General features: G+C 48.0%; 1 protein-coding gene across 2 annotated transcripts in view; it reads right to left on the bottom strand.

Moving 5' to 3' along the window:
- The window catches only part of LOC119455303 (protein zwilch homolog), a 90,356-nt gene that overhangs the window by 48,686 nt on the left and 14,830 nt on the right, over positions 1-26,840 (bottom strand). For both annotated transcript variants that reach the window (XM_049668694.1, XM_037716702.2), the window contains exons 6-7: positions 15,560-15,645; positions 1,760-1,912 (exon numbers count right to left, since the gene is read on the bottom strand). In XM_049668694.1, coding sequence (XP_049524651.1) covers positions 1,760-1,912; positions 15,560-15,645 — 239 coding nt within the window. The remainder of the gene's footprint in view (positions 1-1,759; positions 1,913-15,559; positions 15,646-26,840) is intronic.

Raw genomic sequence — 26,840 nt, 5'->3', positions numbered from 1 at the left:
ATGTATGGTGCAGTCCCAAGTGTACGGCACACATTTAATAGGCGATAACCCAAACGCGCCTCAGTTCCCTGCTGCAGGCGGTGCAAAGTGAGCATTATGTTTCGCTCAGGTGGCATCATATTCCGGTGTCGCCAACAAGTTCAATTTCATTTCGTACCGTGTGCCTCCTACTTTTTAGAGGTGGTCGTCGCAAAAAAAAGTTACAGTGACGTTTCACTTCGTGAATGTGGGTGATATGCATCACCTGCGGGAGGACAGCCGTATTTTCATGCACTTTCACATGTCTTTTCCTTATTAATTTCCACATTTAATTTAAAACCACAGTCATATTTCCCCTATGCCTTTCTTTGGCTTCATTAACTGTGGTTCTTAAACACATGAGGCCAGCATAACGACATAATAGCCGGGAAAATGCAGCCTTCTTTAACCACATCAAGAAGGGGGACGACAGATGGAGTAGCACACTGTGGTATAGAAGTTACATAAACAGGGATGAAGTGCCTCAGAGAGGCTGGCATATGCTTTCATAGGTGGACATATTTTCGCCAGAAGCTGTAGATCACTTCTAGGTTCCACAATAAAGCGTGAACAGTTGAGTGCATGGCTTGCGGTTGTCTTCAAACTGCTGCACATGCTCATCCAAAGGCTTCGCAGCTTCACATACAGCTCTTGCATTACAGTCAAACCTCGATATAATGAAGCTGTACTTGGAGCGAAAAACTTCGTTATATCGAGAATTTTGTTAGATCAAGGTTTCGGTAATTCAATAGAACTAAGATGGGGGAAATAAAAATAGTTTGTTACATCGCAAATTTTGTTAAATCAATGTGCGTTATATCGAGGTTTGACTGTATTATCAATTGGTGACTTATCATCATTTTGTGACTGTGCACGCGAGCTGCTGCAAGGCCTGGATAACGTCAAACTATTCCACAGTGTTGTTATTTAAAACCTTCCATTATCCCTCCGTGATTAGTAAAAATGGCTTGGGCCACACCCATAATACGACCTGGGCCTAAGACATTTTGAACAGTTCCGGACAGATAATGAAGGATTTGGCATAAGCACAGAGTGGAACAGTAGGACGTTATCTGAGCCCAAGCCTCTGATTTTGTACACTATTCTTTGTTAGATGTCAGCGTAAAGATAGTGCATTTTTGTTGTACAAGATCAGAGGCTTGCAGCCTTCTGCCGGCACGCACATGAAAAGCTGAAAAGCCTAATTATTGCAAAGAGCATAAAAGCAAAAGACCAAGTCACAAGCGCATCGACTTGATCGTGAATGTGCCGCTGTTCATTGCAGTCATGGCCAGATCGTGCGGCATGTACCGCAACCTGGAAGAATAAAATTTAGTCACATGCACTCTTCTCAAATCTCTTCAGCGGTGCTTCAGTGCTGGGGAGAACTCACATTAGTTTGGCTCCCCCAGAGGTTGGTGAGTAATGTTGGCTGTGAGAACCAAAAACAATTAAAACGAAGTGATGGTCACAACGAACCTCACTATAGCTAGGCCTTACTGCAATTTCAGAATTGAAGCCACCTAGGATGCAGAGCACACCCATTTGCTAGAACTCTTGCTCCTCGCACCAATTTAAAGCTGTTGTGAAAATGTACTTCGAAATGCATTCCTCTTCCAGTTGACACTTTCCTGAATGCATTCTTTCGTAGGGCGCAGAAAATGTCGGCTAAGATGTCCACGTATTATTTCTTTGCAGACTTCGAGTGAGCGAGGTGAACGAAAGAGGTGCACACACGTACGAGATGGCAGAGCGCATCGGCGCATGGCGGTTGCTGCAACACAGCAGCCTTGTTCCAGGAGCATTCAAGGACCATGACGTCCTCACGGCTGCCTTGCTGCGAGGGGTCATAGTGGTGCAGGACATCGTACTTCGCATTCACCTGCATCGTCGTCTGCACGATACAAAGGCCCACTGTGAAGATTCGCCAAGATCTGCACTACTCATGAGACACATACAACAAGAGCTAAATAGGTTCACACTTGTGCTCCTTTTAAGCCCCTACAGTATGCATTTCCATGAGAGGAAAGAAAGGCGATTTCAGTCAATCCTCAGTATAACAAAGTCGTGTTCGACATAAAAACTCTCTCGTTATATCTGATATCAGTTAATATTGGCACTAATATGCTACATGCTGATATTATCAAGAAACATTTTAGATTTACATTGTTAGATTTCATAAATTCATTACATCTGGGTTTGTTATATGGATATTTGAAAGGAATGGACAAAGCTCTGAATGTCCATAAAGCTTTAATCTGCACAGGTCAACAATAAAAAATGCGAGAAAGCAGCAAAAAAGAGGAGAGAAAACATTCGTGCAAACTACAATGCAAAAATTGAGACCTATCATACACACCGAGAGAAGAGGTTAATTTGTTCTCTGCACAACAGAGGCTCAAGAAAATTAAATTCTGGTGTTTACGTGTTAAAACTATGGTCCGATTATGAGACATGTGATAGACTAGTGAAGAGCTCCAGATTAATTTTGACTGCCTGGGGTTCTCTTAAAATGCGCCTAACGGTAAGTACACAAGTGTTCTTGCATTTCGCCCTCATCGAAATGAGGCCGCCGTGACCAGGATCGAACCCGCGACCTCGTGCCAAGCAGTGCAACAACATAAAAGTGTTGCAGGGTAATGACCTTTCCCAGCTGTCTCCAGTTACCCTGCCTTGTATCAGGTTACACCATCCTATGCCTCCATATTTCCTAATGTCATCACACCAACATGTTATCTGCCATCATCAAATGTGTTCTCCTTCCCTTGGCACCCATTCTAGTATCTAATTATCGCACTACATTATCTGCCCAACTCCATTGCTTCCTCCTAACGTCAGCTAGAATATCAGCTACATCCATTTACTCTCTAACTTATACAGCCCTCTTTCCGACTCTATAGGGGTACTGACACAATATATTCGACTATTCATTTCTCACGTTGAGGCCGAGACCTCTGAACCCAACAAAAATTGTTGGGTTCCACTCAGAGTGTCGTTAATAATTTGATATAACAGCCACTTTTGTTTTCGTTTTCAGGAGAATATACAAAATCGTGACGTCACGACACAGTATGTGGAAAAAGGATACTGCCATGTTGCGGGAAGCTCGCCCTTGATACTTGTTTGTACCCACAAACGAACACACGGAGATCTGGTGCAAGATGACGTGCAGCAGCTGCACTGACCGCAGCGTGCGTGAAGCAGGGTTCGCAGGCGATCAGCAGGCAACTACCACAAATGCACACAGTAAAAGTTTGTATGCACACCTACTGGCAGTAACGATGAAAGCTCGTGTGTGGACAACATTCCAAACTGATGAATTTCTGGCACACAGTTTAAACTGACAAAAACACAGCGATGCGGAGTCAAAATCGCACGCACAATATCTGCACTTCGCGACAATGCGCATCGCGACAGAGGAACACGAAACGCACTCGTGCTGTCGATCGATTTTTCCATGGTGCTGGAGTTCTAAAAAAACAACAACAATTTGATTTTATCATCGGGAGTCATTTTTCCGGCCTGCCTGACAATGCAAACATTTTTACGACACTGCCCGTGCCCGAAAAAATCACTCAGTGACTTTCTGCGTGGACCGTGTGCCGCTGAGAAGCAGCCCAAGCAAAAGCCTTCTCCGTTGCCGAGGCAACCCCCGGACACCCGCTGAGCCAGCCCGCTGCCGTTGCATTTTTATTCCCCCCCCCCCCCCTCTGTTCTGTGTTCATTCACTCGCTACGCGTCTGCTCCTCCGCATCGCCCTCGTCGCTCTCCCCTCGGCCGGCATGCCTCGTTGCTAAGAGCGCGTGCTGCTTCGCGTGCCTGCGGGATTTTCTGGCAACTGCATTATAACCGGCATTTTGTCTTGGAAAACTGCACTAGAAGCAGTATGCGTACACATTGAGTTTTACGCAAAGTTAAACGGGAGTCAGGAAAGACTTCATTATATCAGGTACATATCTATAAGCAGTTACGTTGTATGTGGACTGAGCACTAGTTCTGGAACTCGTTTGTTGTGCAACAAATAATGACAAGTGTTAGTGAACACTAACATTTCGTGTTTTTGCACTGCTTTCCATGCTTTCTAAGATCAACCCAATGTTACACCCTTCCGCAGTCCTTACCCGAAGTCATTAAATATTGTGCAAGACGCAGTTGTGTCAAAAAGAGCACATCTTGTCATGCACTGGCTTGTCTATGTGGGGAAACACAGCAGGCAGTGGCCCACCATTTCCCAATGAAGGTACGCACAGATGCTCAAAAACAGCAATGCGAACCGCTTTGTGCTGGTTCCAGAGGTAGCAGACAACAACATCGCTTATGGTAGATTCCAATGATCCAGAGCAGACGACTGACTTAACGAGCTGGCACCCCAGTCTGGCACAGAGCAACACCTCCTATTCTGCGACTGGAACACAGCCTACACCACTGGAGCATAGTGTCCGAGTGAAAGTGCTCTACCAGATTCGAACTTACCCAGGATACTCTGTGAGTAGTCATCCACCTCCACTGTTCTGCCAGCACAGGCGAAACATCCTGCTTGTAAGCAGGCAGCTTCAGCACCACTGGGCCTCTCCCAATTTTTGGTGTTCTGGCAGCCAAACTGCAGCTAGCTAGTTCCAGTCCTGATAGGAGACGACGTCATGGTCACGTGAACTGGGATACCAAGACAACCCAAAGCGGTGTGAAGGTTGCAGAATCGAATGCCCGAACAGCTGGCCGGGATGAGAGTAAAGACGCTGCTAGCATGGCAGTGTAGCCCTTTGTGCATTGCTCGGTTAGAAATATGTAGTTACGTATGCCGAAGAGCTGGAGTAGTATTCTTAAGCGACTGCATTTGGGGATACAATCACCCTCTCGTGGGATGCCGTCCGACTCGGCACAGGACATGTGCTGTGCTAAGCTCACTATCTTGCAAAGCACAACAAATGCTGTCCGATGCACTCGGTGCAGTGAAGCAAAATCCCGTGAAAGTTACTGTATCACTGAAAGTGATCCCTTGAGGATACTTGCTTGTAGTGATCATGTCGCCCACCCGCGTTGATGAGTTGGTGTTCCGTCATCATTTGACTAGACACAAAAAAGTAGGATCTGTACAGGGTACGTTCGTGCTGACATGCTTGTTTTGGTTGATGGTGCCTCTGTTCTGGCCCCTGTGCTGAATTCAGGAGCTGAAGCTGCAGAAGACGCATGAAAATGCACTCGCAAGCCGTCTGCGACCAAGCAAGAGCAATGATGTACCAGAGTTGAAGTTTAGGCATAGGCGTAGTCAGGGTCCTTCAATACTTTTCTCCTGGTCATGAAACTCCCGCGTAACGCTATGGGAGAGCTTCGTATAGTGCCCGCAGTTGCGGCGCCGCGTTGCTAGAAAGGAGATGGGGAAGGCGGCCACTGCAGCCCGAAAGCGGAGTGTAGGCGCGGCGTGCTGTTGTGCGTAGTTGTTTTTTGTTTCGTCTGAACGTGTCTCTCCATGTAGTGACACCGACAGTTCGTAATTCACCATAGCAGTGATGCCTAACACTTGTTGTGAGCCAGGCTGCTGCTCCGTATACAAGGGCGTCGATGAAAAAGTCTCTCTATTCTGTTTACGAGCCAACCCAGAACTACACGACAGGTGGAAGCGAGCAATCCCGCGACAAGAGACTGCCGGATTCTCGTTTGAATCGAAGTACTTTCGCGTGTGAGAAAAACATTTTGATGCCGGAGACATTATTCGTGCGGACGTGTGTACAGCGAATGGAAACGTTGTGTCACTGCCAAGCAATCGATCTTAACTGGTAGAAGACGCTATTCCGAGGATTTTCCAATGCATACCTGTGTACTTGTCTAAGCCCAAAGAACGGCCACATGCACCGACATGGCGCCCACCTGCAAAAAGGCGGTGAGCGGTATCTTAAAACTGCGCTGAAGCCGAAGTTGCGGCCGTCGCAACTGCACACATCACCGATGAAGCCGAAGAAGAAATTCACGGTAAGTCTGGTACACACCTTTGGAGTATGCTACTTGCTCACTAGGCAGGCAAGCTGGCATCACTCTCATTACGATATTCGTTCTTGGTCACTCTTTGCAGATGAAGTACGAACTGTGAATCGCCTTGGCGGTGCTGATGCAGAGTGCCTAACTGAGCACGCCGTTTTCTTTGCCTCAGAGCTGCAAAGGGTGAAGGCCCAATTTCGCAGTGCGAAGCAACAACTTCATTCGTGTCAGCGGAAGCTCGCAAAAGCGGAGGCGCAGGCAAATGAAAAACGTGGCATGCAGGAAACCATTCAGAAGCTATCAGGCCGCGAGATGCTCATTATAGATCAGTGCATCATGAAGGCAAACATGAAGTCCACGAATTCAGTGCGGTATGCCCCCATTCCTTAAGTTTTTTTTTTGTATAAACCGCAATAGTGTCTGTGTTTTAGAGGTTTACTTGAAGCGCAGCATTTGTACGATGAACGTGCTTACTTTTCGCTTAATGATCCAAACGAAAAAGTGATAGCACTGACTAAAATGAAGATGGGCCACGCCTACTCTTAAAAGTGCAAGATCTCTTTCAGCATAAACAACCTACTGCTAACCAAGTAAACTTTTTAATAACAGACACCAAAACAACTTGCAGAGTAGCTGTGCACTGTATAGAAATGTGGTGATGACTGTCTAGCCATTTGATGCTAATGGCAAACACATCTCGTTTTAAATGCAGTGAAGATCTATTATTCTTTCTGATGCTTAAAATTTCTCACTCATGTCATTCACTGAGTGATAGAGCAAGATATTTGTGTTTCAGATTGATACCCTGGCAGCTTTTTGGACGATATACTACTGGAGCCGGCTGAGTGCATGCAAGATATCAATCGTCCGGAGTCAACGAAGGACTGCATTTTGGACTACATCGGTGGCTAGATTGCAAGAAAGTTTGCTAAAATAAGCTGCAAGGACTGCCTCCAAACACTCAGGAGCACCTCCTGAGAGCCAAGTGCACTGACCGAAATAAGGACTAGGGGATTTTTGCAAGCGCCATCAGACCAGCTGGTTTGCCTTCTGCAAATTGTGGTCGAGCACCTAGAAGTGTGCACTGTGGACAATATAGCCTGTGCCAATGTCTACATGAACATTGTTGAAGACATCCTGCTGGACGACCGTACTTCCTCGGCCAATGTTGGCTTGCGCAACACATTTTGAACGCACTACGGCTGAAGTTGTGCACTTTTTTTTATTAAGGTCCGTTTGCATTTTTTTACTTGCTAAAGGAACAAACTATTTCATGCTGGTGCTCGTTCATCTTGTCCAGCCACAGGAGAGAGGAAAGCAGTCACAATTATTTTTCCTGATGTTTTGTCTCATTCCCTCTATCCACCAACTTTTCTGCCAGTCTATCAAACGCAATCTTAATTGCAACCATATCATGTGTACTAGTGCTTGCGGCACTTTTGCATTCTTGACGCTTGCTAGTGTGAGGGCTGGACGTGATGGCTGAGGCGTGAAGGCTGAGGCGAGAATAACAGGGTAACGAACTATTTATTAGAGAGCATAGTGGAGCGCGCCAAAAACCGTGACCGTCCGTTGCGGCGGTCGTAGCGAACGAGAGTGACCCCTCCCTCGCTTGGGCTTGGTGTTGAGTCGGCATAACAGCGCTGTAGGTGGCGCTAGTGATGAGATAGGCGGCACATGCGGGCGCTCACATCCCACCCCAGTCTGACTGACCATGTCTCGTAGTCAATTGCTTCTGCACACTGTCACACGCACGATACCACACCCACACACATGCGCGGAAACGCTGCAACTTCACTCGAGCACAAAATCGTCGAGGTGGCTCGGTAGACATCGAGTGCGTTGGGGCCGTTGAGGCTGTTGCTGCTCTGTAGAGGCGACAACATTTGCTGCTGAGGCAGGCGTGGTCTCTGCATTGACGACGGGCTGTTGCTCGATCACTGGAGAAACTGGTGGTACGTAAGGCTTAAGCTGGGACACGTGCACCGTTCGTGGTTGATTAACCAAACGAGATGTCAAGCATGACACACGTAAAGCCCTAAATGTGGATGGTGTAGGCTGCTCGATGAGGTGGTAAACACCATTGAAGCGAGGTGCCATTTTCTCATTGGCAACCGGAGCCTGTCGTCTCACCCAGACCATATCACCGACGGTAAAGGTGTGAGAACGGTGGCTGCGGTCGTAGTGCTCTTTGCGTGCACCTTGGGCTGCTTCCGAATTGGCGGCTACTTCGGAGCGCTGCACTGTTGTGTCGAGGATGCGCTCGGCAAGAGCAGAGTGCTGGAACAGATGATGTTGTTGGAGTGGAATCTTCGGTACGTAGCCATAGAGAAGCTGAAATGGCGTAAAGTTCGTGCTGGCATTCATGGACGTGTTTACTACAAATGCTGCCTCTTGAAGTTTGGTAGGCCATGACAGTGGTTCCATTGCACCGATCTTGCGGAGAGCTGCCAGGAGAGTTCCATTGCTTCTCTCGAATAAGCCATTGCCCTCAGGTCGATAGGCAGTTGTGAAATGGAGCTCCACGGAATGAAGACTCATGAAGCGCTTGAACTCATTGGATTCGAAGGCTGAGCCATGGTCCGAGAGGCAGTGGTCTGGCGTGCCGTAAGTGTAGAACACATTGTGCAAATGCTTGATAACGTCGCCCGTAGACGTGGACGAAACTGCTGCGGGCACGATATAGCGGGTGGCAAAATCAACGACGTTGAGAATGTAGCGCTTTGAGTTGATGGGTGGCATGGTTACATGGTCAATTGCTATGCTGGAAAATGGAATGTCCGTGGTAGGCATTCTGCCAAGAAGACCTACACTGCGTGAGGTAGGGCGATTGAACTGTTGGCAGCACTGGCAGGATGACACATATCTCTCCACTGATCGGTCCATGTCAGGACACCAATAACGATCCTGGACCTTGAGCAACGTACGCTTTGTGTCAAAGTGCCCTGCACCATCGTGTAATGCTTGTAGAATGGCAGGGCGCAGTTTGGACGGAGCTACGACTGCATACGTTCCCGATGACAGTCGGCGGTATAAGATGTCATCTAGCTTGGTGAACTCAGCTGGGTCCTCTTCATTGGCTAGGCGTGAAAGAATCACAGCGCACTCGGAATCTTCTTGCTGCATCGTAGCCAGCGACTGCGAAGACTGTGTGACAGCACCTGCCAAACGGGACAAGTGTTCGGCTACAACATTTTGGCGTCCTGGCTGATGTCGCACGGTGAAATCGAACTCCACTAAGTCCATGAGCATAGAAGTGAACCAACGAGATAGCCGCACGTTGGACGTTAAGCAGGCAACAGTCCAGTTGTCTGTGACCAGAGAGAATTTTCTGCCTAGGAGGTATTGGCGGAACTTCACGGTTATTGCCCAGTGAACGGCGATACACTCCCATACATTGCTGTGCAGTTTGCGTTCCTCCAACGTAAGTCCACAACTGGCGTAGGCAATGACACATTCTCTGGTGTCTTGGATTTGCGATAACACTGCTCCAATGGCTTCCTGCGAAGCGTCTGTGGTTAGCGTTGTGGCTGCCATGGGGTCGAAGTGCGCCAAAAGGGGAGGCTGGGTGAGGGCGGCCCGGGATAGTCTGAAAGGCCTGCTCACATTCAGTGCTCCAAACAAATGTGGGCGCCTTGATAAGAGCCTGCAAAGGGGCGACCACTTTCGCAAAGCCCTTAATAAAACGACGATAGAAGCTTGCTGTTTGCACCCAGGACAGCACTTGTTTCTGGTTTCGCGGAACTGGGATGCGACACAAGGCTGTAGCTTTATCAGGATCTGGGAGCTGGCCTTGACTGGAAATAATAAAGCCCAGAAACCTAACTGAGGGTTGGCCAAAAGAGCACTTTTCCAATGAAGCCTTCAGTCCATTGACCTGCAGCAATTGCAACACCTCCCGCAGGATGCTTGCAAACGTGGAAAATGACTCAGCATAAACGAGGACATCATCAAGATAGGCACGGACTCCACTTCTCTCAGGCCTAGGCTGCAGATCTTGGAACACTATTTGCATAATTCTCTGGAAAGTGGAAGGAGCGTTTTTCAGTCCAAATGGCATGTGCGTCCACATGTATGTGCCGTGATGAGTAATGAATGCTGTCTTCTCGTAGTCTTGTGGGCGTAAACTCACTTGCCAGTAGGCACATTTCAGGTCCAGGGTAGCAAAGTATGCGCAACCTGATATGTCCTGAATGATGTCATCTACCAAGAGCAACGGGTGCACTACTGTGATGGTGCGTTCATTCAAAGGTTTATAGTTCACACACAAGCGCTTTTTTTCTCCACGGGTCACCACCAGAACCGGAAAGGCCCACGGGCCAGAAGCCGGGAGTATTATACCTTGGTGGAGCAACTTCTTCACCTGAGTTTCCAGGAACTGCCTGTCCTCTGTAGCGTACCGGTATGGGCTCCGACTGTACGGTAAAGCATCAGGTAGCAGGTCAATGCGGTGCTGCATACCAGTGAAGTGGCCAAGATCATCATCATGGCGAGCAAAAACGGCATTGTGCTCGGCCAATATACCTTTTATAACTGACCGCTGCGTGAGGGTGAGCTGGCTGCCAACGCGAGCCGGTGGAATGTCAGGATGAATGTGCGCGAGCGCCGTGTCGGAAGTGAGAAAGTTTGACACTAGAGGAGCGCTACTTGAGCTGCATGAGTACAGCTTCTTGCTGCTCGGCGGGCAGCTCTGAAATGCACGTTTTTGGTGTGGCCCCTCAGGAGGACTGTGGTGTCGATTGTTCTGAGCGAGGCTGCTGGCGCTCTGCGGGCTTAGCGGCACGAAAGGGCACGAAAGGCCCAAAAGATTGACTACCTGCTGCATGGTTTACGGGAACAACACATCCTCGCCGCCATAGTAGCCAACCGGACGCCCACGGTAGCTGAGTTTATTTCTACTTGCACCAGACTCGACAAGAGTGCGCAACATCTGCACGCCAAAGCAAGCCCGTCACCATTTGCCGGTTCTGTTTTGCCGCCGTCTCAACCCTTTCGTGCCGCTAAGCCCGCAGAGCGCCAGCAGCCTCGCTCAGAACAATCGACACCACAGTCCTCCCGAGGGGCCACACCAAAAACGTGCATTTCAGAGCTGCCCGCCGAGCAGCAAGAAGCTACTCATGCAGCTCAAGTAGCGCTCCTCTAGTGTCAAACTTCCTCACTTCCGACACGGCGCTCGCGCACATTCATCCTGACATTCCACCGGCTCGCGTTGGCAGCCAGCTCACCCTCACGCAGCGGTCAGTTATAAAAGGTATATTGGCCGAGCACAATGCCGTTTTTGCTCGCCATGATGATGATCTTGGCCACTTCACTGGTATGCAGCACCGCATTGACCTGCTACCTGATGCTTTACCGTACAGTCGGAGCCCATACCGGTACGCTACAGAGGACAGGCAGTTCCTGGAAACTCAGGTGAAGAAGTTGCTCCACCAAGGTATAATACTCCCGGCTTCTGGCCCGTGGGCCTTTCCGGTTCTGGTGGTGACCCGTGGAGAAAAAAAGCGCTTGTGTGTGAACTATAAACCTTTGAATGAACGCACCATCACAGTAGTGCACCCGTTGCCCTTGGTAGATGACATCATTCAGGACATATCAGGTTGCGCATACTTTGCTACCCTGGACCTGAAATGTGCCTACTGGCAAGTGAGTTTACGCCCACAAGACTACGAGAAGACAGCATTCATTACTCATCACGGCACATACATGTGGACGCACATGCCATTTGGACTGAAAAACGCTCCTTCCACTTTCCAGAGAATTATGCAAATAGTGTTCCAAGATCTGCAGCCTAGGCCTGAGAGAAGTGGAGTCCGTGCCTATCTTGATGATGTCCTCGTTTATGCTGAGTCATTTTCCACGTTTGCAAGCATCCTGCGGGAGGTGTTGCAATTGCTGCAGGTCAATGGACTGAAGGCTTCATTGGAAAAGTGCTCTTTTGGCCAACCCTCAGTTAGGTTTCTGGGCTTTATTATTTCCAGTCAAGGCCAGCTCCCAGATCCTGATAAAGCTACAGCCTTGTGTCGCATCCCAGTTCCGCGAAACCAGAAACAAGTGCTGTCCTGGGTGCAAACAGCAAGCTTCTATCGTCGTTTTATTAAGGGCTTTGCGAAAGTGGTCGCCCCTTTGCAGGCTCTTATCAAGGCGCCCACATTTGTTTGGAGCACTGAATGTGAGCAGGCCTTTCAGACTATCCGGGCCGCCCTCACCCAGCCTCCCCTTTTGGCGCACTTCGACCCCATGGCAGCCACAACGCTAACCACAGACGGGAGGAACTAGTGGGCAAGGAGCACGGACTTATGCAAGTCCGTGCTCCTTGCCCACTAGTTCCTGCCGCCGCTGCGCAGCCGGGCGTCTGCTCTAAGGCATGATCGGGAATTTCGCGTGTTGGCGCGGTTTGAGCTTATCACGAACCGAAAATGACGGCCCGATCATTACTTGCCAGACGCTCAGGTACGTGACCGAACAGTCGCAGTTTGGCGCCTTCTCGTCGCTACGTTCATGTGTATGACTTCTTCAGGTCCTCAAGGTATCATGAAAGATGTTGGGGCACTGCTCTTTGAATTGTGTGTCCGTGTATCTGGGCACAAGGTTGATCACATAATCCTGGATGCCTTGGATCATAAGGCTTTCCGTCCTCGTACGATCGACAATGAGTCATCAGTCAGCATACCGCGCGGAGCAGAAATAAATCCTGTGATAGGGTACCTCTGAGAACAGCACGAACAGCTTGCATCGCATACATAAGCCGCTGCTGCTGCGTCCGTCGCCGCGCGTCAAGTTCTTCTAGCTCTTCATTGTCTATCAAAAACTGCAGGAGGGTGTTTATTGGCGGGCCATCTTCAAAAAGCGCGCGCAATGCGATAGCGGTCGCGGAAGCAACATAACATTCGCCAGACGGCGCGTTCGTGCGCCCGAAAGCAGTCGGCGAAAATCGCCGTTAAGTTAAGCTCCGAAGGCGTCGCACTCGAGCGTGCTCCTTTGGAGTTCGGAGCGTGCTAACTTAACGCGCCCAATGTCTACATGAACATTGAAGACATCCTGCTGGACGACCGTACTTCCTCGGCCAGTGTTGGCTTGCGCAACACATTTTGAACGCACTAAGGGCTGAGGTTGTGCACTTTTTTTTATTAAGGTCCGTTTGCATTTTTTTACTTGCTAAAGGAACAAACTATTTCGTGCTGGTGCTCGTTCATCTTGTCCAGCCACAGGAGAGAGGAAAGCAGTCACAATTATTTTTCCTGATGTTTTGTCTCATTCCCTCTATCCACCAACTTTTCTGCCAGTCTATCAAACGCAATCTTAATTGCAACCATATGTGTACTAGTGCTTGCGGCACTTTTGCATTCTTGACGCTTGCTAGTAATTACTCCCGAATAATCGTATACCATGCCCTCCATTCCGCCCTTTTACTAAGTAGACACTGTCCTGCAAGAGTAGCGTGGTTAGCACAAGTCAAAATGCTATCTACAAAGACCTGCGCAAACTTGTTTTCTCTTAGGCAGAAAAAATAATTTAAAAAATTAGGCTCTAGTTGGATTAAGAAAACTGAGTATAAAGATAAACAAGAGAAACATGCAAAAAATAATATAGTTATTCAGTTTGATTGGTAAATGTAGTCTTGAATGACCTAGTGACGATGGAAGCGCCGAACTGGTTTCAATCTGTGCTGGTATTTTTATAAAAAGACTCGGGTGGTGTTTTCGGTCGACTAAGTGAAACGCGAACCTTGAACTGATGGTCACTGCGACATTAAATGTGAATGGATGAAAAAAAAAATACACCCGCGCAGGTTTCAACTGATCGTGTTTAAATTTGTATGCGTAAATGCAAGAACTTTCGCTTAGAAAGCGCACATATTGCCTATGTCTAGCATGCGCAGTTCACAGCTGCTGCTGCAATGAGTGTCAAGATGACTTTATTCAGACGTGCCTGTTCTGCGCGCGAAATTCCCATTTGCAGTTTCTCGATGCCCCAGAATAAACAGGCAATTGACAGGAGAATAAGCGCTGCGATCTGGTAGCGCGCAGTAGGGCGCACCATAACTTCTTGCGCAAGCAACGTTAATCTGTGGGTCAGCTAGGCTTAGTCATGGCGCACTGTATAATTTAAGCATGATTTTAATCACCTACACAGGAATCAAGAAACGTAGGTATAGGTACGAGCACACGCGAAATTGCAACACTTGACGGGCGCCCTTGGGTGAACCATTGCTAACAATCACTGACTTGAAGTAATAAACAATTCGCACGCTATCTTATTTGGTCAAGAGTAAGCACTGCTATGTTCAGTTAGAGGACACAGTGAAATAAAAATGTGGGCGAGGTGTTTTTCATGGCAAACTTTCACGCAAACGCGCAACTGCCTTTCCAAGCGCGGCAGATCGGTGCCCTTCTACTCACGGCGGCGCCTCTGGTGGCAGCTTTTGTCCCTATATGAAACTTCGGCGGGAGTTTCATGACGCCCGCCAATGTTCAAACGGTTTTATAAACCGTCTGGCCATTGCTTAATCAATGCACTCCATTAACATCGATGGCCTAGTTGGAACACATTAGTTTTGACGAACATTCACACATGCAAACATCCGATGAAGTGAACACTGGCTAACTGCGACCGTGACCGCCTTCGCTATCTGCAGGAAAGAAGATACCACCACATAAATGTGCGAGATATGAGAAGGGATACTACAAGAGAAAAATAAGCCCGAAAGGCGCCGCAACATGTGGGAACGAGCGTCTACAACCAGTGACACACAATGAAGACAAGCGCGTATGAGTGTGCCATGCACTGTTTACAAAAAGAATCTTCATGGGACGTAAGAAAATAAACTGCAAATGTTGGCTGCCTCTCGTATAGTAGCATTATCTCACAAGGCGGAACCGGCTTTAGAAGATAATGCCGGATGTAATTGATACCGAAGGCGCCCATTGCCAGAAAAGTCCTCAGTACCTGCGTTGCAATCCGTTAAGTCCCCACAAAGAAGGCGGCAAGCACCCACTGCCTCTTTTTGTCGTCTGCTAGCCAAGAACTTCAAGAGAGCTTCAAGACACCACTGACATAAGCAATGCCACGAATGGAATAGTAAATGAATCAACGGAAGCAGCAGCAAAATGTATAATCAAGAAACCACATTGTGAGATACGATCAAGACAGTTCTAGTAAGTTGAACTGTACAGCTGTATTAGTAAATTACACTTCAACAAAACCCAAAAGGCCACTTTTAGTGTGACAGGAAGCACGGTGTGCCAGAAAAGACGCCTGAACAAGATGGGTGGCCTCACCCCCTTGAAGTTGTATAAAACACCTCCTCTATAGTGAGTGGTACGGCATGAAATCCTTGTAACGAACTGACTGCGGAACGAAGGATTTTGGAGGTCCCAAGCACGTCATTATAAAGGCATTCGACTGCCTTTTGTATTTTTCTTCCCGCAGTATGTTCTCATAGTTCTGATCTCAGTCTCTATTGTAATGTCTACAAGCTCCGAGTGTATTGAAATTAATAAATAAAACTCTCAAGCACAGGCTGTCTATTGGTACTGAACAGTGATGCATGATGGGAGGAGGCACTCACGTGAGTGTGCGACTGGGACAATCCCCAGAAGTGCTTCCTCTGGATGCAGCCAAAGGTTGGCAGGTCTTCCTTGCTTTCAATTGGACCTGCAAGCACACACAGATATGTGAAACATTCAAGACAGGGCCACCTCGCTTGGGCTCAGTAACACATCTGGCACCCCTGCACTTTTTTTTGCTTTTTACTTTCTCACACATGGATGCGCGTTATTTGAACAAACAATCATGTCAACGTATCTTATGTCCCAAAATTACTGCACCGCTTATGCATCTGGTCGTGACCTCCATCCGCATGAGCCCTTTGTTGTGCCTGAAGTGCAAACTCGATTTGAGAAACATCTCGGAAAATGATATGTGCCTACTGTTTTTAACAAAGTGCGGCAGGAACTACAGTAGAACCCTGCTGATACGTTTTCCACGGGACCGTAAAAAAAAGACTTAAGAGCCGGGAAACGCAAGAGCCGAGAAATGGGAAAAATTGAGAAATGAGAGTTGAACTGCACATAATATTATTTTAACTCTTACGTGTGAAAAAAAAGTTGTAGTTTCACCCAAAAGCCAAAGCATTGATTGCGATAGCAAATTAGTAGACAGCTACAGAATCTAAGGATAGCAGTTTTATCGTCCGTATTAACTTGTAAACATTCGCTATTAACTATATTACCAAGCATGGTGTCAGCGCCTACAGGCAAACATGAACACATCACACTGTGCCGGGACCGGCCGAAAACGACGTTAACAGCCGGGAAAACGCACCACCCGGGAACGTAACAGCGGGGTTCTACTGTACTTAGTTGCCACATTCGTAGAAAAGCTAAATGCATATTGCTTGTCTATAAGCAATTTCGTAACTGTTTTCTTGTACGGGTTACTTTTGTTTCTGTGTAAAAGCAAGTTTGCGTAACTTCTTTTTATACTGCAATTTTTTTTGGCTTTGTTCGTTATTTTCTTTCTGTCTCCTGTTTTGAATATATATTAATGCCATATGGTGATGGCAGGCCTCTTCCAGTGAAGTGCTAAATACAATAAAGAAATTTATTATTATTACTATTAATGGCCCCGAGTGACTTATGCAGGCAGAAGAGAGTGGTAGGCACGTCTGCCAGGTATAAGGCACAGCATTAACTAATTTGCAGAAAATTTGTCAGTGCCTCCAGGATACAACTGAACATTCTTGTGGCAAAATTATATCCAACACGAAAATACTTTCATTATATGTCCACTAATTTGTTATATCTGCATTTCTTATTGGGCACGAGGACATATGGTGGTGCCGTCTTCCGGGAGCGCCACTCTGACGTGGTACGAGGGATAACATGGTGCACTCCTCATAGATTGGCTGCTGGCCGTCAATTTCAGCACAACGGCATAAAGATACGGTTCGTGAAGTGCCAGGAAGCAGTCAAGCACCAAATACCTCTTTCCTGTGGTAAGCAGTATGTCGGGCAGGCGAGCCCCTGCCTGAATGATAGATTGAGAGAGCACTGCAATAATGTCGGGAAAGCATGCAATGTCAATTGCATTGTAGCACATGTGGGTGCGAACTGTTTTTTCAAAAGACCACGGTTTTACCAGCATAGAGACTGATAATGGAAGCAAGCGAAAATTGCAGGTTTAGGCAATGAGTGTGTAAGCACTCCGTCCCCATCTTTGTCAGAGAAAGGACTGCCATTTTTGAATGTGCCATAGTGTGCAATGTGATAGTGCAACTGCTTTTTTTTCTTTAAGTATGAGTGTGTCAAAAGTCAAAAGCAAAAGAAGGCCATGTCTCTGCACATGGCATTTTGTTATGGCATATGGGCATCACCAATGCATATATGTGCGCCTTGGTTTCAGATAAACCATCTCTTTTAAGTTAGAGCTCGTGCTGTGTCCTGTTTCTTTGTCCTTGCCTTTAAATTGCTTTTTGCCGTGTGCCGTGTGCTGCGAAGTTTTTCCTTTTTTGTGTGTGTTCCTTTTTTCTTTTTAGTTGTGTTCTCAAATGAAATTCACAGGCTGTAGGAAATTGTAACCATGTCTATATTCCTATTCTTACCTCCTGTAACCCCCCCCCCCCCTTATGTAATACCCCGACAGGGGGTCCTTAAGGGAAAATAAATGATGATGATGATGAAATTGGTGACTATGCTATACCAACAGGGCCAATTGTCAACCCTCGTTCAGCACCGTGCAGGCAACCTCCTGGACATCTCTCCAAGTGCCTTCAATGTGAGGAAAGTTCTTCGCTGCTAAATTAATGCTCCTGGGCAAACTGAAAGCCGAGGACACTTTATGAATGCTGTGTCTTCACAAAGTACAATGCAGACCCATAGTATGCAGTCATCACAATGGTCATGAGAATATGACGAGAAATTCATTCCACAATAAAATTTATTCCTGTTGTGGGAATAACCAATATTAAACCAAACCTAATCACATAAGTTAATAAACTGAAAATACACGACAAGGACGTCACTGACCCAACCTGTATAGCAATGGCATACAGCGACTACTTTTTGTCCGTTTTTCTGTGCAGTGCCAATAACAATATAGATTTCAGCCACGCAACTAAGTATGAACTTCCAGAGCTACTAATCACAGATGAAGGTATTTTTTCAGCATTGCTTAGCTTATACATTAGGAAATCTTCGGGACCCGATGAAATCCTTAATGCGTTTTTGTTTAGATACGTGGAGTGGTGTGCTGATTATCTTTATACAGTGCAAACTCGTTGATACGATCTTTGCGGGAACCAGAAAATTAAATGTATCATCCAAAGAAAGCTCCAAAACGTAAGAAAACAGGCTTACTTGGTGACAAACTCGATAGCAAAGTTGCCTGTGGCGTCGAGTGATACTGCTCTGCATTACATGCATGTTATGCAAAGCAGCATCACGACACCACACGAACCACAGTCAGCACACCTTTATTCAGCACTGAACTTCCTTTTTTTCGAAGTCCGTAAACAAGTTCTTTTGAAAGATTAAAAGAAAAAATGAAGCCGCGTTTCCTCACTCAACTGCGCATTTGCAATGAAGCCGCGATGAGCATCTAACGCTGCAAGTGCGTCGCCAGTAGTTGTGCGTCACGGCTGTGCATCACAGCCATCTTCCGTGCTTTTTTTCGCCCCTTTCTTTTTTTATGGTGAACTAACAAGCGCACGCGAAAGGTGACGCGAGCAGACGATATTGCGAGTGCAAAACGGGGAAACGGCCGGTCTGGAGGCGCGTGCCTCCAGACTGGCCGTGCTGCGTGTACATCACAGAAGGGGGCAGCTCTCATTGGTCGGCTTCGTTCGTTACTCGTTTGCTGCCGGGGCGCGCGGCAATTTAAATCAGTCGAGGACCGATCCCTCTCACGGCACGAAAAACCTGCTTCGTGGCAGCTCTTGCGGCGCGCGTGTTTTGCCGGCGGCAGCGCGCAGTGCGAATTTTTTCACTAGTGCCGTCGGCCCTTAACACATCGTTCGTGGGTCGTTGGAATGTTTTTTAATCTAGTACACTTGAATGTAAAGCTACGAATTTCAGAAATAACAGTTTGCAGTCACATCCTCCAATTTCAGGTGGAAACGCGATCGTATAACCGCATGAAAATACATTGCTCCTGGGGCGTTGGCCGGGAAATGAGAAAGAAACGTATCATCCCGAAAAACGTATTACGCAGAATCATATCAACGAGCTTCCACAATATTATTTTTAGTGAAAGTTTGCATCAAGGAGAAGTTCCTTCTGACTGGAAAATAGGTAAAATTATACTGATACACAAGACTGGTGATAAGCTCACAGTAACTATCGCCCGGTGTCGTCGTTGTGCACAGCTAGCAAGGCATTAGAACATTTTCTTTTCAAATGTTTAAGCAGCTTCCTAGAAGGCAACAATTTTTTCTTAAACAATCAGCACGGATTCAGGCGTGGCATTTCAACAATGACACAGTGATTTGTTTGCAGTTCTTGATAATAGTGGCCAGGTCGACATAATCTTTCTAGACCTTGAAAAAGCTTTTGACCGCGTGTCGCATTCCAAAATGATATTAAAACTAAAGCATCTCTTTAGAAATGAGCGTATGCTGCGGTTGCTTGACTGTTACCTAACGCAATGCCAACAGTATGCTCAAATAGGTTACTCTAAATCATCCATGGCTCCAGTCCTTTCAGGTGTTCCTCAAGGGACCATTACTTTTTCTTGTATATCTGAATGACCTCTCGTTTGACACTACTGTACAATGCTGATTTTTCGCGGATGACTGCATCGTTTATCATGCCTTGCGAACTAAGGACGACCAATTACTCTTAAGCAATTCTCTAACATTAATTTATAACTGGCGCCAGACCTGGAAAATGAGCCTAAAAATCCCTAAGTGCTCCTAAATGACTGTAACAAACAAAAAAAAAGAGTCCACCATTGCCTGCATACAAAATTAACAACGTTGGCATTACGCCCGTCAATACGTTTAAATATCTGGGGATTAAAATATCTCACGATTTAAGATGGAGTGCGCACATTAAAGACATAGTTTCACCGACCTCAAAAAGACTCTGGTTACTTCGGCAACGTCTGAAGCACTGTACGAGCAAGACAAAACTAGTTGGTTATACTTCACTGGTGCGTCCTCTACTTGAATATGGTTATGTCGTTTGGGACTCGCACACTAAGACTGATACAGATAGGCTGGAAAAAGTACAAAAAAGAGCACTCAGGTTTATTTTTAATGCCTACGGAAGACAAGTGTCCCTTTCTGATCTTCTTTCAAGGTCTGGTCTTCCAACACTGGAGGAACTCCGTAATTACACAGTTTCAAGATGCTTTACATGATAGTCAATGGCCAAACTAAAATGAATTTGAAAAAATGCTTGCAGTTTAACACATGTAGAAGTACCCGCGGAAACCACGCACTTACCCTTATTGTACCCCAGGCTAGAACTATCGCTTATCAATTTAAACTTTTTCCCTAGAATGATAAGAGACTGGAACAGGCTTCCACAAGAGGGAACGAACAAGCGTTCTGTCGACTCTTTCTTATCAGCTCTTTCTCATTTGTGAGCGAAGCACACAGTTCCTTTCGTACCGAATTTTCATTCAACTCGTGTCTTTAGTATCGGAAATATTGTTCTGCACAGTAGCGTACAAGTATGATCTGTGTTGCGCTCTGTGTTCGCTTGCTGTGTTCGAATTTTCTTTCAACATTTTCTTTGCTTGTACAGTGTCCCGTTTTCTTTTGTATGTACCACCCCTGCTCTGGCTGACAAAAGGCAGGTGGCGGTATTGTCAAATAAAGAAATAAATAAACTCAATGCAGCGACCACACAGATTAGCCACTATTGATTGTGCATCTGCATGTATGTCAGCACACGATGTTTCAATTTCACTGTGATCAATACCAGCTGTGCATGTGTATGCGTGAGTATGTGCTTGTGCTTTACTTAAATGTATCATTTTGAAATCTGTGAAAGACAATACCATTTGACCTGCTCAGGTAGTTTACACAATGAGGTTGACATCACACAAGAAAGTGAAATTTGGTTGAAGCTAATTAAAGAATTCACTCATCCTTTTAAAATTATTCACAGGTTGAAATGACAAAATTGAAACCAAGAACCAGTGATGTCATAGTACAGTCAAAGACTGATTATTCGGACAGCAATAATTTGGACATGCTTAATTACCGTATTTACTCGAATCTAGGCCAACTCCGATTCTAAGCCGACCCCCCAAAAGTTCGAAGTCCAAAAAAAAAAAAAAAAACTTACCTCGAATGTAGGCCGAACGAAAAAGCGAGGACAGCAATCGCAAAATGAAACAGCATTTATTAAATTTGAACATGCCGAGCTCATTCTGTCACCATCGCTGCTAGCCTCGTCGCTATCTTCCTTACTGCTGACATCTTCAAACAGTGCGCTATATTCAGTACCATCCCGCGCATTAGAGATGCTGCATTTTTGGAAGGAGCGCACGTTGCGGCGCACGCAAAAACCATCTCCCGTGGCCCCCTCCAACGACAGACCGATGCCGAAGTTCCGCCCGGTTTGAACGTTTGAGGATGCCTCTACGGCTAGCACAACTACCGTATTTACTCGATTCTCACGCTTCCTCGATTGTAACGCGCGCCCGTTTTCCGTGAGGAAAAATTTGGTAAAATAGATTTCCTCCCGATGCACTGATGCTGCGATGAATAAAAAAAGTCGCAGTTTCGCCCGAAAGGCGATGCATCGAATGCGGTAGCAAATTAGTAGACCGCTATTAACAAGCACGGTGTCACGCGCGCTCAAGCAAACATGAACACACCTCGCTCGCTGACCGCGGAAACGAACTGTCAAAACGCTGGAGACGAAGCGCGCCTTCGTGCTAGCATGCCTCTCGCTTCAACGCGGCGAAAACACGGCGCGCGGCGGACTTTACCAGTCGCAGATTGCTTTCAAGATAGGGCCAAGCCTGATCGTATCGCCGGAGTGGATCGTCGCAGATTACGTCCTGCTTCGGTCCACTGAAACCGTTCCGCATTGCTTTGCTGGCGAAAATCCTCTCCTTCTGTTTGCGCCAGTCCCGCTCGCAAGTTTCGGATTCTCCGAACGCCCGTGATGCGGCCCGATTTCCGTCCGTCTCCGCACAGATGATCACTTTCCTTTTAAATGCGGCATCGTGATGAACTCGGTACTTCATGCTGATAGAGCAGACGCTGAGAACGTGAAGACAGACGGTAGACTATTGCTAAAGTGAACTAGATAGGGGTAGTGGGACGAGGGCGATCCGGGAGCCGAGGTCGTTTGCACGGAAACCGGCAGGCGGCGCTGCTGCGCCTTTCACCTGAACCGCCCCGCAGTGCGCGCTTATTCGCCGCACACTCATCGGAAGAGTATGATAGATCTGAAGCTCATGCTTGACTCCTGAATGCTTACATTGCTCAGTGTCAGCAAAAGGAGAATAATTATATTTCTACAGTGTTGTCTATAGTGAATAAACAGTAAAAAACGATGTACAGCGCGAAAGACAAGGGCTGAGAGACGACACACACACAGCGCAGTGCGTTTCGTCTCTCTCAGTTCCTATCCTTCGCGCTGGATATCGTTTTTTACCATGGATTACCAACTAGCCCAAGCAACCACCTTTGTGTAAATAAATATTTTTGTCCCTAAAGCTCCCAACCATGGGATTTTAGGTACAAATCCGCGTATGAGAAAGTTCGCGGAACTACGCGTCGCTACTCGGAATGAACGGGTTTACCAGTACACCGAAAAGGGTACCGCCGGGGACGTGATTGCAAAAAAAAAAAAAAAAAAAAAAAAAAAAAAAAAAAAAAAAACCAAGAAAGAGAGAGAGGCTCTGAAGGACGGTACGAAACCATTTTATTAAGGACAAACGCTCAGATCACAAAAGCGGCGTCAAAACAAAACCAGGCCCTTAGGTCGTCCTGCTCAGCTTAAGGTGCTTAGCTCTCTGTGGCTTTGCGCTTCTCGAGCTGTTACCTTTTGAAGAAGTGGAGTCGCGTGAGGACATAGAAAGAAAAAATCGCATGCTTACTTCTTCCTTGTGAGCGTCGCATCCAACACCATCAGAGCAAAGGAAATTACTCTTTACAAGAGCCACAACATCGCAGATGCTGTTCGTGTGCAGCTCTAAAATGCTTAAGCATTCTGTGAATATATTCTCAAGAGCTTCACTAAATGAGTGCAAATCTTGCGAAGGATACAAAAGTCCACCCCAGTCACACTGCTCAGTGTACTCTGAGGGTAACAGGTGTGGCTTCTGTTCGCCTGACGAGGAGGATGAGCTCACATAAACAACAGTCAAGTTTTAGGACACACTTTCTTGCTACGTAGCTTGCTACGTAATATATTAACCGCGAGTCACTCCTCTCCATCACTAATGATGAGTGGCTAGCACGGGGAGCTTCTACTGTGGCTAGAGACTCTTCAGCTTCTTCTAACCTCCCTTGGGCGAGCAGCTCATCAACACTGGAGAAATGTTGGGAGTTTTATCGTCCACGCTGAGAAGTGCATTTATGATATCTGGGGTGCCATTTGCACCGTCCACACTCCTTGCGATGTTGTAAAATGACAAACAGTTCACTGTGATAAAAAACTGATCTGGCGAGGGGTGGGCATTACAGCCGCTGGACTGGCGGATAATGCCAAACATGTGCTCTACGGAGTCGGTGCTGAGACGAGCAGTCACCAAGTACTTGAACCCTACATTCTCTGCCAAGTACTTCAGGAGAGACAATGTACTGGCAATAGTGACTCTCAGCCCTGTCGCCGTGGAGTTCCAACCTGCCTGCTCCCTTGCAAACTTGCAATGAATGTGCTACCTCCAGCACCTGCTTTGCCTCGTCCATCGTCCGTGACACATACGAGCGTCTTTCGTATGTACGTGCGGCAAATTACTGCACTAGGGCTCTCGCCGTAGTTCATCAGCACAGTCTTCTCAACGCCGACAGTCTTTTTTTCACTCTCCAACGAAGGCAAAACATGCTCAACACCATCATAGTTCGGAAACGTGAGCAGTGCCCAATGCTCACTGGGTTTGAGAATTTCATTCAGCACAAAGGCGCTATTTTCAGCGCCGTCACCTATGTTCACAGTTTCACTGGTCTGCAGGTCGTCCTCTTGCAGGCACCGCCTTTTTGTCTGGTTGCCATGGAGATGTAAGGCAGCCCTTTTTCTTGTGGACTGTTCGCGCGATGGATTTTCCGAAAGGTACATGGGCAGATTAAGCAGAATCATGGGCACGGCGTCTGTCGAGAGAGAGGGCTTTCCGCGTGGTGTACGTAACTATTTGCCTTCGATCATTGTACGTATTCTCTAAGTACACACTTTCCTTCAAAATGAAGCTCGCATACGGCGTCAGTGGCATCCAGCGGCTTGTCCTTGTGGCGTAGATTCCGCTCCCATGTCAGGCGCATTTCTTCATCCTCGGGGACACTGAACAGAGAAAACTTCAGGGCATCTTTCACTCTGCTGTACCCAGTCTTACAACCAGGCGCAAAGCAATACTTCTTTTGCCGAGGTCTCCCTATCTCATCCAAATCAACGCGCACACGCCGCCAACAAAACCACGCACGTGCAACTACAATCGGTAAACACGTCGGCACCTCACAGAACACCCTGGGCACCTGTCGGGACGCGTGCGGCGGGGATGCGGCTTCAGGTGAAAGGCACAGTGGCGCCGCGCCACGGCGCGCGAATATTTCCGTGTGTTTCGCCTCGCCGGCGCTGCCCTTATCCGCTCTCCCTCGACCCACTACCCCTATCTAGTTCACTATACTATTGCCTAAGCACGTGTACTGCAGCACACGGAGGAAGCTTCCGCATGCTACGGTAGCTAGGCACGACGCGCGTGCGAGGCGGCCATTTTGAAATGCCGACGCAGATTTAGGGTAGTGTTGAAAGTGCGCGTTAGATTCGAGTAAATACAGTATTCGTTTAGAAAGCGGCACTATAGTGGCATCGCCTATTTGGTGCCATTACGATAACGCCACACCGCGCGCCGATGCTGCACCATACCGATACTGCCGATACGACGCAGGTCAAAATGGCGACGTCGCTCGTGTACTTCAGCTGGCTACTGGCGCGGCTAGTAGCGGCTGCGATACTGACTTTTCTAGATGGCGCTAACTATGCACCATATTTATCGGTTTCAGTTAAAAACTGGCGCGTTTTTTAAAATCCTCGAATCTAAGCCGACCCTAGAGTTTCGTATGTGATTATTTGAAAGCCTTTCCGAGCCTTTCCCTGGACGACGCACTCGTGCAAGCTCGTCAGCACGAAGACGCCGAACGCGAAAGACAACGCCTGTCCCTCACCGCTGGGCAACCGCTCACGGCAGCTCACGTGGACGCGGCGACTTCGCGTAAACCCGCGCAGCGTGCACGCGGACGACGCAATAGACGGGACTCTGGCAACTTTGCTGACTTTGCGTCACGTGACCGACCCGACGGTTCGCACTCGAGCAACAGAGCTGGCGAGGCTTTGAAATGCGGCCTAGGCCTAAGTAGGCAATGCGGATTTTGCGGTCACGAGTTTCACCGACGGTCTGACTGTCCAGCGGCCAAAGCGGTCTGTAACCACTGCAAGAAGCGAGGCCACTTCGCGGCGGTATGTCGCTCAGGGAAGCGCCTCGGATCCGTCGAGCTCCACTCCGTCGCGGCGGTGGCCCGCAACGGGCGGTACGTTGAGGTGCGTGTCAACGGGAACCCTCTCGTCTTCAAAGTGGACTCTGGAGCCGACGTCTCGGTGGTTCCGCGCACGTTTCCCGGCTGCCCAGCCGTCCTCGATAAGCCGCGAGGCGAAGAACTTTTCGGACCCGGGAAACAAGCCCTGAAGCTTCTCGGCACCTTCGACGCGGCGCTGTCTTGGAGAGGCAGGCAAGTCAACGAGCGCCTCTACGTCGTTGCGGGACAAGAGCAGCCACTTCTCGGCTATCCCGCTATCGTTGCCCTTGGGGTCGTCAAGTTTGTCGGCGCCGTCGCACCAGCTCTGCCGGACGCACCACCTCGTGAAGTCCCTCCAGCCCTTTTCACCGGCCTGGGCACGTTTCCGGAAGAGTACACGATACGTATCAAGCCTGACGCGGTACCGTATGCCCTCAGCACAGCCCGGCGTATCCCGATACCGCTACGAGACGTAGTCAAAAAGGAGCTCGACAAGATGGAGCAGGAGGGCGTGATCCGGTGCGTCGACGAACCGACGGACTGGTGCGCGGGACTTGTCGTCGTCCCGAAGCCAGCGGGGGGTTACCGCCTGTGCGTTGATTTGACCAAACTCAACCAAGTCGTTCTGCGTGAACGCCACGTACTCCCGACCGTCGACCAAACCCTCGGACTTCTCGGTGACGCACGCGTTTTCTCGAAGTTGGACGCAACTTCAGGCTTCCACCAAGTACGCCTGGCGCGCGACTCCCAGAAGTACACGACTTTCATCACTCCGTTTGGCAGGTATTGCTACTGCCGCCTCCCATTCGGCATAACATCGGCCCCGGAATACTTCCAGCGTCAGATGTCTCGCCTGCTGGAAGGGTTGGCTGGTGTTGTTAACCTTATGGACGACATCCTTGTGTTTGGCCGCACCACAGAAGAACACGACCAACGCCTCCAGGCAGTCCTTGGTCGCCTCCAACAAGCGGGGGTCACCCTCAACGCTGCCAAGTGCACTTTCGGCGTGTCCAGCGTGCGGTTCCTTGGCGTTGTCGTCGGTGCCAATGGCATCACTCCGGATCCAGAGAAAGTGGCCGCCATTCAGCGCATGCCAGCTCCTCAGGACGTTCATGGTGTCCAACGTTTTCTCGGTATGCTCAACCATGTCGGTCGCTTC

This window comes from Dermacentor silvarum, chromosome 6, assembly GCF_013339745.2.
Source record: "Dermacentor silvarum isolate Dsil-2018 chromosome 6, BIME_Dsil_1.4, whole genome shotgun sequence".
Classification (NCBI taxonomy): domain Eukaryota; kingdom Metazoa; phylum Arthropoda; class Arachnida; order Ixodida; family Ixodidae; genus Dermacentor; species Dermacentor silvarum.
Note: the sequence above shows the minus strand (reverse complement) of the source record. Positions and strands in the feature narration are given on the sequence as shown.